Here is a 19,911-nt window from a genome sequence, read left to right on the forward strand (position 1 = left end):
AACTGACATAGAAAAACTGGAATGTTGGATTGTGTGTAGACCCAGTTTACGACAGCTCATGGCAGAGACAGTGAGTGGTTAAGGGAATGAGACTTGAATCCTTGTCTTAAAACTTAGAGTACAGCTGGAAGGAGCACAGTGTTCTATATCTACAAGCACACCCTGTTCCTGATAACCAAACACACACACACACACACACACACACACACACACACACACACACACACACACACACACACACACACACACACACACACACACATACCACTTCCCACTCTTTAACAGTGCACTCCTTCTCACTGCCTTTGTTTAGAGAATTGCAGAATTGAGTCGTAACTCATAACTCACGCTGATCAGACAACAGGCAGATGAAGGGATGAGCGAGAGAAGGAGGGAGAGAGAGAGAGAGAGTTTCAAATTAGGCCCTTCTGCATTCTCCCCTTCCTCCTTCCTCCCTCCTCCTCCCCGTCCTCCCCACTCCTCCTCCGTCCACCTCATCCTTCCCCGTCCTCGCCGTCCCTCCCCGTCCTCCTCTGTCCTCCACCCTCCTGCCCGTCCTCTCCCGTCCTCCCCGTCCTTCCCCGTCCTCCCTGTCCTTCCCAGCCCTCCACAGCACTGTTGATTTCCCCTGGGCTGGTTTAATATGCCGGTTTTATTGTTATGGCCTATTAAATCCCATGATAGAGGGGCTGAGGTGGAGATGGCATCTGCTCCAACCGTGTCCCCAGGTGGATAGTAGAGCCAAGTTAACCAAGGAGGACATTTTATGTGGCCCCAGATACATTCTCCAAAAAGGTCACAACGATTTAGGAGATTCTTTTATAGTTTCCCCTCTGATCATGATGCTCTGCTGCAGCTGTGCTGGGTGGGTTATTACCAGGTTTATTTACGCCCACATTGAAGGCGCCAAGTACTGGGTTGTGGCAGGAAGTCAGTGGATTTTCATGACCATGGTTGGGAGGAAGTTGGTGGCTTTATTCAGTTATTAGAGGTTTGTTTGTGTGGTGGATTGGGTGTCTATCTCAGTGCTCCCAGCAGTGGCGGCTCCTGAAAAAATTCTCAGGAGGGGCAATTTTTCTGATGATTTAGGTGACCTACACACATTTTAAAAAAGATATGTCCAGCAACAACATGAAGACAGGGGCAGCATATAAGTCAATACCAGAAGCATTTATTGACTGATCTGGGGAGATGGATTCCAGTTTCTGTGACAGATTATAAATAATCTCTGATGCCTTTGTTATATTAGCTTTTGGTTGAATGTACTGTCGTAGTAAATATATAATGTTATAGCTTGGTCTGACTAAAATCTTGTGCATGACCCATTTTGTGTTGGGCGTTTGTTTTCAATCGATGCTGTTCCTATCCTATAACAATGGACAAAAGAGTCCTATCTTGTCAGCCTTGTCAGCAGGTGGCCAAGGACAACACCCACGCCATAGGTCTCTCAGTTCTTCCAACTCACGAGTTCTTGCTCTGAGGACACACACACACACACACACACACACACACACACACATCATCACTGATAACACACACACACACACACATCATCACTGTTAAACACACACACACACACACACAAAAATCCCCTCTCTTTAGGCTGAACATTTGAAGACAGAGAACCCGACTCAGAGCCAATGCAACAGTGGAGGGGACCTCGCCCAACTCATCAGGACCAATCAGAAGATCAGAACTACTAGATTCAACCTACATCATTTATTGTATAAAATGTCTGCACACAATGTTTTCGGGGCTCTCTTCTCCCTAAGAGTTTGACGAACGAGTCCGTGCACGCGATTTCAGATATCTTTACCTCTGAATAAACTGCCTTTATTATACCATATCCACCCTGTCCAAAGTCTCTACTTGGTCTCAGTTCTCCAGTAAACTTGTGATTATCAACAGTACACAACGGTAACAAACAATTGGGGGAACTCACGGGGCAGATAGTAAGGTCGCAATGACACAGAAAGCAGTTCAATGTCGGGGTACAGAGTCGCTCTCTTACCAGGATCGCGGTCCGCTCTGACCAGGGTGAAGCCGGCCGGCTCCACTTCTCTGTCCGGGACTCTGTCATCCAGCCAAGTCTCCCAGCTGTATTGGGATTCCGCTGCCAGCAGCGTTTTCATTATTTAGTCCGTTCGTAGCGGGTATGTACACGATCAACAAGATCAGTCCAAAACCAACCACTGGAAATCCATGGTTGGCAGAATGTTTGTAAACTAAGTCTACAAATTAAAAACATAAAATAACGCCACACTGCAGGTCGTAACAGAGACGCTGCTAGCCGCTATTGTCTTAGTTACGTTCATGGTTACGTCACGTATGACGAAAGCGTAAGTGCAAGCCCACAGACACCCATAGAGAATGTATTGAAAGCTTTGAAATTTGAAAAAAATAGATTTTACATGACAGGCTATGAGAGACTTCTGGGCGATTTTCAACTTGACTGAAATCGCCCCAAAAACGGGCGGGGCCATTTGAAGCACTTCTTTAGCCTGATTTGACATTTAGTGGCTGGCAGATCAGACGTGAACACTGATAACTACTGTTGCCGTGATATAATTGATTAGAAAAAAAATCCCTTCCTTTTCCCGTTTGGCAGTGCGTCGCCCATATCGCCCTATTGAACAGGCCGTCCCTGGCTCCCAGCAGTGACTGTGCTGCACTGGCCAACTCCAGATGTGTGTGTGTGTGTGTGTGTGTGTGTGTGTGTGTGTGTGTGTGTGTGTGTGTGTGTGTGTGTGTGTGTGTGTGTGTGTGTGTGTGTGTGAGTGAGTGAGTTAGTGAGTGAGTGAATGAGTGAGTGAGTGAGTAACCAAAAAAGTGTTAAACGAATCAAAATATATTTAATATTTGAGATTCTTCAAAGTAGCCACCTTTGCCTTGATGACAGCTTTGCACACTCTTGGCATTCTCTCAACCAGCTTCATGAGGTAGTCACCTGGAATACATTTCAATTAACAGGTGTGCCTTGCTAAAAGTTGATTTGTGGAATTTCTTTCCTTCTTAATGCGTTTGAGCCAATCAGTTGTGTTGTGACAAGGTAGTGGTGGTATACAGAAGATAGCCCTATTTGGTAAAAGACCAAGTCCATATTATGGAAAGAACAGCTCAAATAAGCAAAGAGAAGCGACAGTCCATCATCGTCAGTCAATCCGGAACATTTCATGAACTTTGAAAGTTTATTCAAGTGCAGTCTCAAAACCCATCAAGCGCTATGATGAAACTGGCTCTCATGAGGACCGCCACAGGAAAGGAAGACCCAGAGTTACCTCTGCTGCAGAGGATAAGTTAATTGGAGTTACCAGCCTCAGAAATTGCAGCCCAAATAAATGCTTCACAGAGTTCAAGTAACAGACACATCTCAACATCAACTGTTCAGAGGAGACTGCGTTAATCAGGCCTTCATGGTCGAATTGCTGCAAAGAAACCACTACTAAAGGACACAACTAAGAAGAAGAGACTTGCTTGGGCCAAGAAACACGAGCAATGGACATTAGACTGGTGGAAATCTATCCTTTGGTCTGATGAGTCCAAATTTGAGATTTTTATTTCCAACCGCCGTGTCTTTGTGAGACGCTGAGTAGGTGAACGGATGATATCTGCATGTATGGTTCCCGCCGTGAAGCATGGAGGAGGAGGTGTGATAGTGTGGGGGTGCTTTGCTGGTGACACTGTCAGTGGTTTATTTAGAATTCAAGGCACACTTAACAAGCATGGCTACCACAGCATTCTGCAGCGATACGCCATCCAATCTGGTTTGCGCTCAGTGAGACTATCATTTGTTTTTCAACAGGAAAATGACCCAAAACACACCTCCAGGCTGTGTAAGGGCTATTTGACCAAGGAGAGTGATGGAGTGCTGCATCAGATGACCTGGCCTCCACAATCACCGACCTCAATCCAATTGAGATGGTTTGGGATGAGTTGGACTGCAGAGTGAAGGAAAAGCAGCCAACAAGTGCTAAGCATATGTGGGAACTCCTTCAAACTGTTGGAAAAGCATTCCTCATGAAGCTGAGAACGCCAAGAGTGTGCAAAGCTGTCATCAAGGCAAAGGGCGGCTACTTTGAAGAATCTTAAGTATATTTTGATTTGTTTAACACTTTTTTGGTTACTACATGATTCCATATGTGTTATTTCATCGTTTTGATGTCTTCACTATTATTCTACAATGTAGAAAATAGTAAAAATTAAGAAAAACCGTTGAATGAGTAGGTGTGTCCAAACTTTTGACTGGTACTGTAGCTCAGTCGACATAAGCAGGGAAGAGTAAGAGAAAGGAACAAACGGATGAGCTTGAAATACACCAGTCAGCATCACCCTCATTCACTCATCTCCTCCCCTCCTCTTCTGTTTCTCTCTCTTATGTAAAAACATTTAAGAGTTGATGTGAGTTGAATCGAGCTAATGCGTCTTCCCAAGCGAACGGACTCATCAAGCCAGCGCAATTAACTCAACAGAGGATGAGCTGTATTCTCTCTTTCTCTCTGAAGGCAGAGAGTGTACTGAGAACATGCAGTTCAGTACATGGGCTTTCATGCATGCCGCATGTGTTCTCACACAACAACCCTTCTCTGTGTTCGTAAAGTACCTTGTATTACAGTAAGCCCCACAGTGTAGGAAGCCCCACAGTGTAGGAAGCCCCATAGTGTAGGAAGCCCCACATCGCAGTAGGCCCCACAGTTCAGCAGGCCCCACAGCGCAGTAGGCCCCACAGTGTAGGAAGCCCCACAGTGCAGTAGGCCCCACAGCGCAGTAGGCCCCACAGTGTAGGAAGCCCCACAGTGCAGTAGACCCACAGCACAGTAGGCCCCACAGTGTAAGTAGCCCCACAGTGCAGTAGGCCCCACAGCGCAGTAGGCCCCACAGTGTAAGTAGCCCCACAGTGCAGTAGGCCCCACAGCGCAGTAGGCCCCACAGTTTAGGAAGCCCCATAGTGTAGAAAGGCCCACAGCGCAGTAGCCCCACAGCGCAGTAGGCCCCACAGTGTAGGAAGCCCCACAGTGCAGTAGGCCCCACAGCGCAGTAGGCCCCACAGTGTAGGAAGCCCCACAGTGCAGAAGACCCCAGTAAGGTCAACCATCCTGTCTCTCAGATAAATCCATATCAATGAGAAGAAAAAGATGAATTATGAACAATGCCCATAGAACAATTGGATCAAACATTGAATTAATTGCATTTAAAGGGGATTAGGGGAAGGACTATAGCGACAAATCGACATCGCTAAATGTCAGCCCGTATCGCTGTCTAAAAACCCTGACAATAAACCCGAATGAATAGCACCCACCATTAAAAAAAGAAAAATTGGATTAGCTAGAAAACTGCTGGTTGGGGAAGATAAAATGGCCTAGCGAGGGCTCTCTCTCTTGTCTGAGTTTAATATGCAGATCCCTTTTAACCTGCGCTCTGCCAGGCTCCTGCTCACATCAGCGTGCCTGGTTATTACAGCGCTGTGGTGTGTAGTCGGAGGGAGGTGGGGGGGAGATGGATGGGATAAGACAATGTGCATTTGTACACCAGCTTCTGCTGTGAGCAGGTGGCTGCTCCATTTGTATCTCCATTGAGTTAAACCTTGACAGGCTAATTCCCTGTCCAATATCCAATAAGCTTTCCCCCTTCCTTCCATAATAACAGCGCAGTGCAGGGCAGTGCCCATATCTTCCGTATCTGCAGGCCGATACTGGGGAGGTATGGGGAGACAGGGGGAGACAGGGGAGACTGGGGGAGACGGAAGGAGACACGGTAGGCGGGGAGAGACGGGGAGAGACAGGAGGAGACGGGGAGACAGGGAGAGACAGGGAGAGACGGGGAGAGACGGGAGATAGGGAGAGGCAGAGAGAGACGGGGGAGACAGGAGGAGACGGGGAGACAGGGAGAGACAGGGAGAGACCGGGAGAGACGGGAGATAGGGAGAGGCAGGGAGAGACGGGGGAGACAGGAGGAGACGGGGAGACAGGGAGAGACAAAGAGAGACGGGGAGAGACGGGAGATAGGGAGAGGCAGGGAGAGACAGGGGAGACAGGAGGAGACGGGGAGACAGGGAGAGACGGGGAGAGACGGGAGAGACGGGAGATAGGGAGAGACGGGGGAGACAGGAGGAGACGGGGAGACAGGGAGAGACGCGGAGAGACGGGAGATAGGGAAAGGCTGGGAGAGACGGGGGAGACAGGGAGAGACGGGGGGATATATTTTATACATCACATTTTCAATAATAATAATTTTTTTTATATATTTTTTTATTTGCAACACGCTTTTAAAAAACACAAAGTTATAGTGCTATAGGGTATTTGGAGCTCATCTGTATTAAACCGATCCGATATGTGTCCGATTATTCTGAAACAGGTGTGCAGTCAGATTATTCTGAATCAGAATCTGACTCAGAATCAGAATCAGATGAAGACGAGGAGTCAGATGATGATTCAGATGATGAATCAGATGACAATTCAGATGATGATGACGATTCAGATGAAGAGTCAGACGATGAATCCGATGAAGAGTCAAACAATGAACCCCAATCGATATCAGACGAGGAGTCAAACAATGAACCCCAATCCAAATCCAAATCAAAGAACGCATCCCAATCAATATCAGAATCAGATTCTGAATCAGGTTGGGACTCTGTGGCTGATAAAGAGATTGGGATCTGGGTGACCTCCATCACATCCTCTTCATCTGCCACATGGGTGACCTCCGTTACGTGCTCTTCATCTGCCACTGCTCGGATAAAGGGCTTGACCACAGCAACCTTTCTTCTGACATCTCTCCTCGGGCTCCATGGCCCAGGAAGACACTTCTTTGGACCCACCATCATGTCTGGTTCCTGAACATTATGGCCTCTTGCACCAAGTGCAACAGCATCTCCTCTGCAGTCAATGGTAGGGTCCTTGGTAGGAGGGAGCACAAATACACCCATCATAGATACGAATCTCTTGTGGATAATTGTAATGTAATGTGTTTTAATCAAATGTCCATGTTAAGCTAATCTAATATCAAAGTTGAGTGAAACCTTACCTCGACAGGATTGTCTTTCTCCATTCTTTCACAATTCTATGAAATGGCTGCTACCTCAGTTTGAAGGAGTTAATTGTTGCAACATTCTTTAAAGCTGGATGTGTATGTGATTCCATTTCCAGTGAAGAAAGAATAAACTGCTACAACATACTTTACTCCATTATGATGAGATTAGACATTGTGATGTCACCGAGTTCCTCATTCCGTCCTTCGCAGCCAATTTGATGAAATTCTATAGAAGATATTGACTAACTTTAGGAATAAGAATGCATTCATTTGATAAAGTATCTCCATGTTATATTACTTTCAAATAATGAATATCAGTAATGCAAGCCACTCTAGAAGTCCCCATTGATCTGTTGATGCATCAGGATTCCATTGAGGCGTCCTGCCCCACATGATGTCATAATTGCTGCATGCATCAGTCTCTCTGGAACTCTAGAAGTCCCCATTGATCTGTTGATCATCTCAGCAGTGAACACTCAGATTATTGAACAGCGCCAAGCTCCATTAGCCGGGGCTAATTGCTTGTAGCGAATCCAATACCACCAGGTCGTTTGTTGTCTAGACGAGACCATAATGCAGGAGTGAGTGGGGAGTGAGGTGCGGTGCGGTGTGGGTGTCTGTCTCCAAGGCCACGGTACGTGATGTAATGGTGTAATGTGAACCGCTCTGCACTGTGCTAGCCTGGGCTGGGCTGCTGAGGGCCCCACAGTGAGCCTGGACTTGGACACACACGCATGCATCCACCCACGCACCCACCCACGCACGCACATACCCACCCACGCACGCACATACCCACCCACCCACCCAGTCACCCAACCACGACTGTCACATAAACTCCCAATGGATGACTAATTCTGATGCTCCAGACAGGGTAGTAGGGAAGGAGGGAGGGAGGGATGGAGAGAGGGAAGGAGAGAGAGAGGGAGGGAGAGAGGGAAGGAGAGAGAGAGGGAGGGAGAGAGGGAAGGAGAGAGAGAGGGAAGGAGAGAGGGAAGGAGAGAGAGAGGGAGGGAGAGAGGGAAGGAGAGAGAGAGGGAGGGAGAGAGGGAAGGAGAGAGAGAGGGAAGGAGAGAGGGAAGGAGAGAGAGAGGGAGGGAGAGAGGGAAGGAGAGAGAGAGGGAGGGAGAGAGGGAAGGAGAGAGAGAGGGAAGGAGAGAGGGAAGGAGAGAGAGAGGGAGGGAGAGAGGGAAGGAGAGAGAGAGGGAGGGAGAGAGGGAAGGAGAGAGAGAGGGAGGGAGAGAGGGAAGGAGAGAGAGAGGGAAGGAGAGAGGGAAGGAGAGAGAGAGGGAGGGAGAGAGGGAAGGAGAGAGAGAGGGAGGGAGAGAGGGAAGGAGACAGAGAGGGAGGGAGAGAGGGAAGGAGAGAGAGAGGGAGGGAGAGAGGGAAGGAGAGAGAGAGGGAGGGAGAAAGATAGAAGGGGGTGGGGGGGATGTCCTGTGACAAAAAGCCCAACATTTGGGAATGATTCCATAGTGGAACAGCGCCAAATGGATGCCCTGAATCGAATGCCGTTGAGGAAACTGTGAAACGCGCTGTTACAATATTTTGCTTTCAGGGATCTGACTTTTCTTATTACATTGATACCTAATAAGGCCCATCAGAACCATTTGACAAAGTGTGAAAACATGACCTGATACCTGGACCACCACTAGGGAAATCCCACTGCTTTTATTAATTTGACCCACAGTATTGCTTTGACAGAGACAGAGCTCTTGGAGAGGGAAAAATAGCAGGGGGTCTCACAGGGTCAATGTGTGACCTGTCCAAATAGAAAAGAAGGGTGTTGGTGTTTAAAATGTCTCTTTGCGTTAACATGACTCAGCATTAAAGCCTGTACAGAAACGAGAGCCTGGTGCCTAGTGAGTGAACGCCCTGGCCTGGCCTGACATGAATGTGGATCTGATGGCATGCTGTGTACTGCCATAGTTCGGCAGTTTAAGAGGAACGAACGGCCTGGCTGCCTTAGCCTGCCATGGGGCTGTGGCAAAGCCCAGCATACTGCAGCAGTTTAATGAGAACATGAGTCAGAGGTTGTGTATGACCTCAGAGGTTGGGCCATGGTGCGTGCCCCATCTAGCACATTTGGTTCCTTGAAAGTTGTGGTAACATTTTTTTTTGGGTTTCCCATTGGTTCTGGGAACAAAGCCATACGTTTCCTGACCGGTAAAACTGAACGTTTTTAAACATTATGAGAATAAAAAATAAATAAAAAACCTGTTCTGGGAACGTTACTTTTTAGGTTGCAGGGAGGTTCTGAGAACGTTTTACTATGGTTCCCTGAAAGTTTTCCTGGTGGTTTTATTAAAGATCTGAGAACAGAAATTATATGTTATTTTAAAGTAATTAAATAACGTGTTTCAATAAGACTTTTTTGTGACCAACTTTTTATTTAGTTTGTCTTTTTTGGGAGAGGGGGAGGGTTACATGTACCCCAGAAACCTTGCCTCCACCCAGCCTAGCCCCCCTAATCTTCTCTGATTGGTTGAGAGATTCAAGGGGCTATCATTGTTAAGCAACATAATAGATGCAAAACATTGAATATTTACATTCATGCACTTCTAAATTAATTTTGTAACTTTGCCCCGGAAGCATTTAACTGCAGGGCACTTCCACATCAAATGAAGGAATGTGCCTACCTGACACAGTGAACAGTTGGGAGTTGGGGCCAATTTCATGGTAAAATGTTTCCTTGGTGTTAAATACAGTCTGTGAATAAACTTAAAATGTATACATTTATGGTTCAGATTACGAGATACCAAGGTCATATTTTTCCATATTCTGTTCGAGTTAAAGGGTTGTTCAGATTCAATTAGATCTGTGGACCATACTTTTATAATGGCTAGCTCCAGAATATAAGCTTTCCAAAAGTTGTTGATATATTATAGAGATCAGTCCTTTCGGGAGGCCAGATAATTTATTTCTAAATCCAATCATTGGATCAAATCAAATCAAATCAAATTGTATTTGCCACATGCACCAAATACAACAGGTGTAGACATTACAGTGAAATGCTTACTTACAAGCCCTTAAAAAAAATGTGTTAAGTAAAAAAATAAAAGCAAATAACTAAAGAGCAGCAGTAAAATAAAATAACAGTATGGAGGCTATATACAGGGGGGTACCGGTGCAGAGTCAATGTGTGTGGAAACCGGCTAGTCGAGGTAATTTAGGTAATATGTACATGTGGGTAGAGATAAAGTGACTATGCATAAATAATAAACAGAGTAGCAGCAGCATAAAAGAGGGTGGTGGGGGTGGGGGGGCAGTGCAAATAGTCCGGGTAGCAATGATTAGCTGTTCTGGAGTCTTATGGCTTGTGGGTAGAAGCTGTTGAGAAGCCTTTTGGACCTAGACTTGGCCCTCCGGTACTGCTTGCCGTGCGGTAGCAGAGAAAACAGTCTATGACTAGGGTGGCTGGAGTGTTTGACAATTTTGAGGGCCTTCGTCTGACACCGCCTGGTATAGAGGTCCTGGATGGCAGGAAGCTTGGCCCCAGTGATGTACTGAGCCATACGCACTACCCTCTGTAGTGCCTTGCCGTCGGAGGCCGAGCAGTTGCCATACCAGGCGGTGATGCAACCAGTCAGGATGCTCTCGATGGTGCAGCTGTAGAACTTTTTGAGGATCTGAGGACCCATGCCAAATCTTTTCAGTCTCCTGAGGGGGAATAGGCTTTGTCATGCCCTCTTCACGACTGTCTTGGTGTGTTTGGACCATGATAGTTTGTTGGTTATGTGCACACCAAGGAACTTGAAGCTCTCAACCTGTTCCACTACAGCCCCGTCGATGAGAATGGGGGCGTGCTCAGTCCTCTTTTTTTTCCTGTAGTCCACAATCATCTCCTTTGTCTTGATCACGTTGAGGGAGAGGTTGTTATCCTGGCACCACACGGCCAGGTCTTGGACCTCCTCCCTATAGGCTGTCTCATCGTTGTCGGTGATCAGATCTACCACTGTTGTGTTGTCAGCAAACTTAATGATGGTGTTGGAGTCGTGCCTGGCCATGCAGTCATGGGTGAACAGGGAGTACAGGAGGGGATTGAGCACGCACCCCTGAGGGGCCCCCGTGTTGAGGATCAGCGTGGCAGATGTGTTGTTACCTACACTTACCACCTGGGGGCGGCCCGTCAGGAAGTCCAGGATCCAGTTGCAGAGGGAGGTGTTTAGTCCCAGGATCCTTAGCTTAGTGATGAGCTTTGAGGGCACTATGGTGTTGAACGCTGAGCTGTAGTCAATGAACATCATTCTCACGTAGGTGTTCCTCTTGTCCAGGTGGGAAAGGGCAGTGTGGAGTGCAATAGAGATTGCATCATCTGTGGATCTGTTGGGGCGGTATGCAAATTGGAGTGGGTCTAGGGTTTGTGGGATAATGGTGTTGATGTGAGCCATGACCAGCCTTTCAAAGCACTTCATGGCTACAGACGTGAGTGCTACGGGTTGGTAGTAATTTGCAGTGAGGGAAAAAAGTATTTGATCCCCTGCTGATTTTGTACGTTTGCCCACTGACAAAGACATGATCAGTCTATAATTGTATTGGTAGGTTTATTTGAACAGTGAGAGACAGAATAACAACAAAAAAATCCAGAAAAACACATGTCAAAAATGTTATAAATTGATTTGCATTTTCATGAGGGAAATAAGTATTTGACCCCTCTGCAAAACATGACTTAGTACTTGGTGGCAAAACCCTTGTTGGCAATCACAGAGGTCAGACGTTTCTTGTAGTTGGCCACAAAGTTTGCACACATCTCAGGAGGGATTTTGTCCCACTCCTCTTTGCAGATCTTCTCCAAGTCATTAAGGTTTCGAGGCTGAAGTTTGGCAACTCGAACCTTCAGCTCCCTCCGCAGATTTTCTATGGGATTAAGATCTGGACACTGGCTAGGCCACTCCAGGACCTTAATGTGCTTCTTCTTGAGCCACTCCTTTGTTGCCTTGGCCGTGTGTTTTGGGTCATTGTCATGCTGGAATACCCATCCACGACCCATTTTCAATGCCCTGGCTGACGGAAGGTTGTTCTCACCCAAGATTTGACGGTACATGGCCCTGTCCATCGTCCCTTTGATGCAGTGAAGTTGTCCTGTCCCCTTAGCAGAAAAACACCCCCAAAGCATAATGTTTCCACCTCCATGTTTGACGGTAGGGATGGTGTTCTTGGGGTCATAGGCAGCATTCCTCCTCCTCCAAACACGGCGAGTTGAGTTGATGCCAAAGAGCTCCATTTTGGTCTCATCTGACCACAACACTTTCACCCAGTTCTCCTCTGAATCATTCAGATGTTCATTGGCAAACTTCAGACGGCCCTGTATATGTGCTTTCTTGAGCAGGGGGACCTTGCGGGCGCTGCAGGATTTCAGTCCTTCACGGCGTAGTGTGTTACCAATTGTTTTCTTTGTGACTATGGTCCCAGCTGCCTTGAGATCATTGACAAGATCCTCCCGTGTAGTTCTAGGCTGATTCCTCACCGTTCTCATGATCATTGCAACTCCACGAGGTAAGATCTTACATGGAGCCCCAGGCCGAGGGAGATTGACAGTTATTTTGTGTTTCTTCCATTTGCGAATAATCTCACCAACTGTTGTCACCTTCTCACCAAGATGCTTGGCGATGGTCTTGTGGCCCATTCCATCCTTGTGTAGGTCTACAATGTTGTCCCTGACATCCTTGGAGAGCTCTTTGGTCTTGGCCATGGTGGAGAGTTTGGAATCTGATTGATTGATTGCTTCTGTGGACAGGTCTTTTATACAGGTAACAAGCTGAGATTAGGAGCACTCCCTTTAAGAGTGTGCTCCTAATCTCAGCTCGTTACCTGTATAAAAGACACCTGGGAGCCAGAAATCTTTCTGATTGAAAGGGGGTCAAATACTTATTTCCCTCATTAAAATGCAAATCAATTTATAACATTTTTGACGTGTTTTTCTGGATTGTTTTATTGTTATTCTGTCTCTCACTGTTCAAATAAACCTACCATTAAAATTATAGACTGATCATTTCTTTGTCAGTGGGCAAACGTACAAAATCAGCAGGGGATAAAAAAAAATAATCCCTCACTGTACATGTTTTTCTTTTAACTCATACATCGCTGTTCATTTTAGTCTATTCAAACAGACTCAATTTCAAAGGAAACAAGCACTCATTAAGATCAGGTGTGGCCAATTAATGGGCGCGACTAACACACCTGAACACACTTAACAAGATAGAGGATAGAGAAAGTTTTTTTGTCGCTTAAAACAGAATGTATATGTTTTTAAATAACATTCTTAGAACATTCTTTGAACGTTACTAATGTTTTCTTGAGGTTTTCATGGAAAGTATTCTTAATGTTCTGAGAACATAACTTTAAATAGAACCACGAGGAAACCTGCAGAAAATGTAATGCTGAAGTATGGAAATTCCCACAGAAGAACATTGTTTCTTAACGCTCTCGGAACAATTTGAGAACATTGTAGTGGGCAGTAACATTTGTATGTTTATAGACAGTATATTATATATAGTATATCCGGAATGTATTCAGACCCCTTCACCTTTTCCACATTTTATTACATTATAGCCTTATTATTAAATTGATTAAATAAATAAAAATCCTCATCAATCTACACACAATACCCCATAATGACAAAGCAAAAACAGGTTTTTAGAAATTTTTGCAAATGTATTACAAATACAAAAACAGAAATAGCTTATTTACATAAGTATTCAGACCCTTTGCTATGAGACTCGAAATTGAGCTCATGTGCATCCTGTTTCCATTGATCATCCTCTACAACTTGATTGGAGTCCACCTGTGGTAAATTCAATTGATTGGACATGATTTGAAAAGGCACACACCTGTCTATATAAGGTCCCACAGTTGACAGTGCATGTCAGAGCAAAAACCAAGCCATGAGGTCGAAGGAATTGTCCGTAGAGCTCCGAGACAGGATTGTGTCGAGGCACAGATCTGGGGAAGGGTACCAAAACATTTCTGCAGCATTGATGGTCCCCAAGAACACAGTGGCCGCCGTCATTCTTAAATGGAAGAAGTTTGGAACCACCAAGACTCTTCCTAGAGCTGGCCGCCTGGCCAAACTGAGCAATCGGGGTAGAAGGGACTTGGTCAGGGAGGTGACCAAGAACCCGAAGGTCACTCTGACAGAGCTCCAGAGTTCCTCTATGGATATGGCAGAACCTTCCTGAAGGACAACCATCTCTGCAGCACTCTGTCGTATCGTGTCGATGCTGGTAATTATTGCTGTCAAACAAAGAGTCCGCTTAGGCTGTACTTTGATTATAAGTTGTATTTATATCACAAGATGTCAGCATAAGTTTACAGACCCTGCAGGGCTGGAGAACAGTGTCCAAAGATAATCTGTCTGTTCTAACCCCCTCTGCCTCCAGCCTATACTTATAAAGAATGCAAAAATATGGGTTGCTCCCTCTGCTGTCCAATCACCTGTCTCCCCTGGGGCGTCACCCTACAGATGGCTACTTTTGAACTAAAATAAACATTCCCCCCCAGGTTCCCCTAGAATAGTTATAATCTTAATACACTACAACTCCACCAATCAGGCCTTTATGGGAGAGTTGCCAGACAGAAGCCACTTCTCAGTAAAAGGCACATGACAGCCCGCTTGGAGTTTGCCAATAGGCACCTAAAGGACTCTCAGACCATGAGAAACAAGATTATCTGGTCTGATGAAACCAAGATTGAACTCTTTGGTCTGAATGCCAAGCGTCACGTCTGGAGGAAACCTGGCACCATCCCTACGTTGAAGCATGGTGGTGGCAGCATCATACTGTGGGGATGTTTTTCAGCGGAAGGGACTGGGAGACTAGTCAGGATCGAGGAAAAGATGAACGGAGCAAAGTACAGAGAGATCCTTGATGAAAACCTGCTCCAGTGCGCTCAGGACCTCAGACTGGGGCGAAGGTTCACCTTCCAACAGGACAACGACCCTAAGCACACAGCCAAGACAACGCAGGAGTGGCTTTGGGACAAGTCTCTGAATGTCCTCGAGTGACCCAGCCAGAACCCAGACCTGAAAATAGCTGTGCAGTGACAGTTCCCATCCATCCTGACAGAGCTTGAGAGGATCTGCAGAGAAGAATGGGAGAAACTCCCCAAATACAGGTGTGCCAAGCTTGTAGCGTCATACCCAAGAAGACTTGAGGCTGTAAATGCTGCCAAAGGTGCTTCAACAAAGTACTGAGTAAAGCGTCTGAATACTTATGTAAATGTAATATTTCAGTTTTTTTATACATTTGCATACATTTCTAAAAACGTGTTTTTGCTTTGTCATTATGGGGTATTGTGTGTAGAACAACTATTTAATCAATTTTAGAATAAGGCTGTAACGTAACAAAATGTGGAAAAAGTCAAGGGGTCTGAAAACTTTCAGAATGCACTTTATACCTAATATACGACTCGTAATAAGATAATAAGCAATTAGCCTATTAAAATGTTTATCTGACTCCATAAGATACATAGCAATATGCAAGAGACTATGGTTTAGTTACAGTAATAGGCAATGAAGAAATGTCTGAGAATGGAATTCTAAATACAAGTGTATTTAATTACAATTACAATGCATTATTCTAAGCATGGTCAGAGAGAGAGATAGAGACAAAGAAACCATGGCTTGTGCCATGGCCCATAGCTCATTGGAGAGGGAGAGAGAAATAAATAGTGTAGGTATCTCACCACAGCAAGTCAGAAACATAAAAGAAAGAACAATGAGTCTAAGACCCTTTTATAAGCATCTGGTGTTGACCAATAGTAATACTGTAAAGTTAACCTCCAATCAGACATCAGACCTACAGGATGTAACCTCTGCTTCTCAGAGGTGAGACATTGGAGGTTGGCAAGATCAACACAGAGAATGTTGAATTCCTAAGACAACACAGAGAATGTTGAATTCCTAAGACAACACAGAGAATGTTGAATTCCTAAGACAACACAGAGAATGTTGAATTCCAAAGACTAAACAGAGGAAATTCTTGCATACAGTTGATAAGAAGAGTCACTTCGGGGGCTGCCCTACGTTACTTTGATTAGGACCATGAGGAAACCTGTAGGAAACGTTATGCTGAAGTACTGAAATTCCTACCTTAGGATCATATGGTTCTCAGAACGTTATGTGCTACCTGGGTATCCTGCACCATTCCCAGAATGTTGTGGGAGGGTTGTATGCAAAATACCCATAGAACAACCACGCTCTGACCAAGCTCTAAGAAACATTTGGTTCTCAGAACGTTATGTGCTAGCTGGGGTGTGTGTGTGTGTGTGAGCACAGCTATTAATTCAGTCATGAGGATCATACATGACATTTGGCCTCCACTGCCCCGTCCACATCTGACCACATAATGATCATTCAACATACTGCATGTATTATGGGACAGCTCAAAGAGCAGTTAATTGGGGTTTAGCGGGGGAAATATGGTTGAGTGGTAGTGCACAGAAACAAGTCTATTGCCCTGGCTCATCTTGTGAGGACAAGGCTTGGTATGTATTACCAAATACTTTCCTTGGCTTTAAAAACAACAAATGTATTTTAAACTGAAATGCAATTATGTGTTTATTTGAATTCCAGGGACCTGTTAAAAAGGATTCAAAGTCCATTTGGGGTTCAGAGGAAAGCACATTGTGACCCTGCCATCGTCACACATCCCAGCAATGTGAACAAACAAAGCTTTTCTATGGAAGAGAAGAAAAAACTCTAACCTAAATAACAAAACAAACAGAGCCTTATCTTCTGATAGCATTAGTTTCCCAGGGGACCTAATTGAGCACGACACTTCAGGTTAGATAAATACAAGGCTGGTTCCCAGAGCTCTGGGTTGTATTTATTTATGCACTAAACTTAAGAAAACAGATTGAAAAATGTTGAGACTACCTGGAATTGTGCAATAACAAACACTCTCTTTCGTTTTCTGTTGCAAAATGTTTTGCTACTTTGTGTGCCCTAAGAGTTGTTCCACATCAAAAAGCCCAAGTAAAAACCCACCATCTCTGTAGTTAGAAACAGTGAAACTAAGGGTTCCTGAAACAGTCTTTTGTTGAAAGATAATTTGAACTTTGAGAAATTAAGCTAATTGATTGCACCCAAATTGGCAATTTAAATTCATGGGATTTCTATCATATTCAATAATTATAGTACCCAACATCATGTTAGGACCAAACCGACTGCTGACTGTCCAAACAACAAGTTACAAGTGTCCAAATTGGATTTGTGTGTGTTCAGACAGCAGTCATTTGCTGACATGGCTACGCTAGTTGTCATAGTAATGACGGGTGTGTGCACAGTGGTATAGGCTGATTGGTGGTGGTGCTCGTGCTTCCTATCACTCAGAAGTTAGCAAGCAAAGGTGACAACAATGACTGCCATGGACTTTTCCCAGTTGCTTTGAATGTTCAAAATCATAGTGTAAGAACAGGTTGGTGGGCAGACCAGACCAGGACATATGGCTGGTTCAGCAGGGTCGTATTCATTAGGGGTCGTTCCATTTCATTTCAGCAAGCCATGACACCCACCATCTCAGATTGTTCTGAAATGTTTTTTGTAGTTAGAAACGATAAGATAATCATTCCTGCAACATTATTTTGTTGAAAGTTGTTTTGAACAGCTAATTGATTGCACCCAAATTGGCCATTTCAATTTATAGGTTTCCTATAAAATTCTATAAATATAGTACCCAACATCATATTTCGACCAAACCTCTTCTTAACAATTCTTAAGACATGAGGAATCCAAATAAATGGTCAAAAGCCACCCACGGACCTCCCAAACCCCATGCCCACCCCAATGTCCAGTATACAGCATCAGTTCTCTATGTTTGACAAGTGGTATGAAGCTGCAGCTTGGAGTATTGTTTATTCATACTATATATTGCCCACGAGATCCCGCTGTTCCTGCTACTGCCACACTATTTTATCAATTTTGTTTTTATTAAATGGATCACAACATTTTCTTTGCAACTTTGGATAGAAAACCAATAGCTTCTGGTCATGATGAAAATAAATTGTGTGGTCATCCATACAATATATTTTTCTTAGGCTTAGCCCATGTCCAGGACACTAATCACATAACATATAAATATGTTTTCATTGTTTTTTATTGAAAAACATAACACTGCTTTGCAATGGATTATAATTGTATTATTTTATTTGTGTTATTACAGTCACTAGCCCCCACACAATGCTAGGGCCTAACGAAGCCTGGCAGCCACTGGGTAAGCGCACCAGGGAGGCGGGTACCCTACCACATCAGAGAGCCTGGCGTGATGCCAGCTCTGGCACAGTCACATGGGAGGGTACAGGAACAGACATCTAGGTCGTGCTACTGGCATCAAAGTGATAGCCATTGTGTGTCAGAGGATAAAGGCAGAGGTGGATATTGGGACATGGCTGGTGGTGGTGGTATAGTGTATGTTAGTACACATGGAGCTGTGTTGTTCATACAGTTTAAAGAAGGAGGTTTGTATTTATAGGTTCTTATTGATTTTTATGGCTCCCTATATGGATGCTGAACAATTGGAATGTGAAGGTTAAAAGGGACATTATCGTTGACATTTTGACCAGCTTTCATTTGGTTGCATTCATATGACCAATATAGTCCAATAAGAAAACAAGCTGTGAATTGTGGCTACAAAATAATTTGATTCCTGATTTCTCCACGGGCAGTTATAGTTATTCTAATCAGATCACATTCAACGGAACTTGGGAATCACATCAATCAACTACTCCAATCAAATGATGTAACTGCCATTGTAGAGAGGATTTCAGAATTTGACTGAGCCAGAATAAGATAAGTTTGACATTAGGCCTTTTAGTAGTCATAATATATAAACGTTAAGGAAGCAATACTTTTCAATTGACCTTTTCCATAGACAACCAGGAGTCTCAGCCAATCTGATTAAATGGATTTGGATTTCAACATTTGACTATTTCATCAAACTAAGGAAAATACAGTGCATTTAATTATACATTCTATCCACCTGAAATGATTGTTCCCTCATTTAATAACACTGGATAAGTAGGAGAAATGAAATTAACTGTCTGCCCTGGAACACCGGAACAGAGAGAAGGCACTCTTTTATTCTTCCCATAAACAGTCTACTGAGTTAATGTGAACTAGCAGAGCTGTACATACTGATGTTTCTCTCTGATCCGATAGGCTAATGACTGTGGGCCTGTTTCTGTGTACGAGGGGTCATCATCTCATCTCACCTTCCTTCTTCTTCCCTCGTTCAGGACATTCTGCATCTGGAAATGTCAAGTTGTTTCTGGCAGTGTCGTTTCTGGCAGAGAGAGAGAGAGAGAGAGAGAGAGAGAGAGAGAGAGAGAGAGACAGAGAGAGACAGAGAGAGAGAGAGAGAGAGAGAGAGAGAGAGAGAGAGAGAGAGAGAGAGAGAGAGAGAGACAGAGAGAGAGAGAGAGAGAGAGAGAGAGAGAGAGAGAGAGAGAGAGAGAGAGAGAGAGAGAGAGAGAGAGAGAGAGAGAGAGAAATGAAAGACAAAGAAAAGATAGAGGGATGGGTGAAGAATGAAAAGGGGGATAGTGAGAGAAAGATGGAGTGAAATAATAAATGGCCAGAGAAAAGCCAGGACAGACAGTGAGTCTATAAATAGCTATCTGGGCGCAAAGAGCCGGTCCCTCCCTGATCACATTATGCATGGCAGGCAGATCAGACATGGACCTATGCAGCACTTCATATTTCCAACCAGGGGCGGCACTTTGGTTTTAGAAGTGGGGGGGACATAACCTGGCGGTGGTCTGGTGCAGATTGTCTTGGGGCATCCAATGCTAATTTCCTGTATTTTTACACAATCCAATATGCTGTCTCTATTAGAACAAAAAGTATGCAAAAATGCCCACAGTCATTAAGCTAGGTAAGAGATCATTATTAAA

At 44.7% G+C, this 19,911-nt stretch overlaps 1 protein-coding gene across 1 annotated transcript; it reads right to left on the minus strand.

The window, feature by feature from the left end:
- Nucleotides 1-6,263: 6,263 nt before the first annotated feature.
- On the minus strand, nucleotides 6,264-7,123 carry LOC121532849 (clumping factor B-like). The gene is made up of 2 exons (XM_041838642.2): nucleotides 7,021-7,123; nucleotides 6,264-6,892 (listed from the first exon to the last, which is right to left on the minus strand). The coding sequence occupies exons 1-2, from the start codon at nucleotides 7,042-7,044 to the stop codon at nucleotides 6,365-6,367; spliced, it is 552 nt and encodes a 183-aa protein (XP_041694576.1). The 5' UTR covers nucleotides 7,045-7,123; the 3' UTR covers nucleotides 6,264-6,364.
- Nucleotides 7,124-19,911: the final 12,788 nt, after the last annotated feature.

Source organism: Coregonus clupeaformis, chromosome 20 (assembly GCF_020615455.1).
Source record: "Coregonus clupeaformis isolate EN_2021a chromosome 20, ASM2061545v1, whole genome shotgun sequence".
Classification (NCBI taxonomy): domain Eukaryota; kingdom Metazoa; phylum Chordata; class Actinopteri; order Salmoniformes; family Salmonidae; genus Coregonus; species Coregonus clupeaformis.

Bases quoted from the DNA above. Each gene is read 5' to 3' on its own strand.
- LOC121532849 (XM_041838642.2), bottom strand. From the start codon at position 7,044: ATGGAGAAAGACAATCCTGTCGAG. The intron at 6,893-7,020 runs GTAAGGTTTCAC...CCTCCTACCAAG, and splicing joins AGAAAGACAATCCTGTCGAG to GACCCTACCATTGACTGCAG.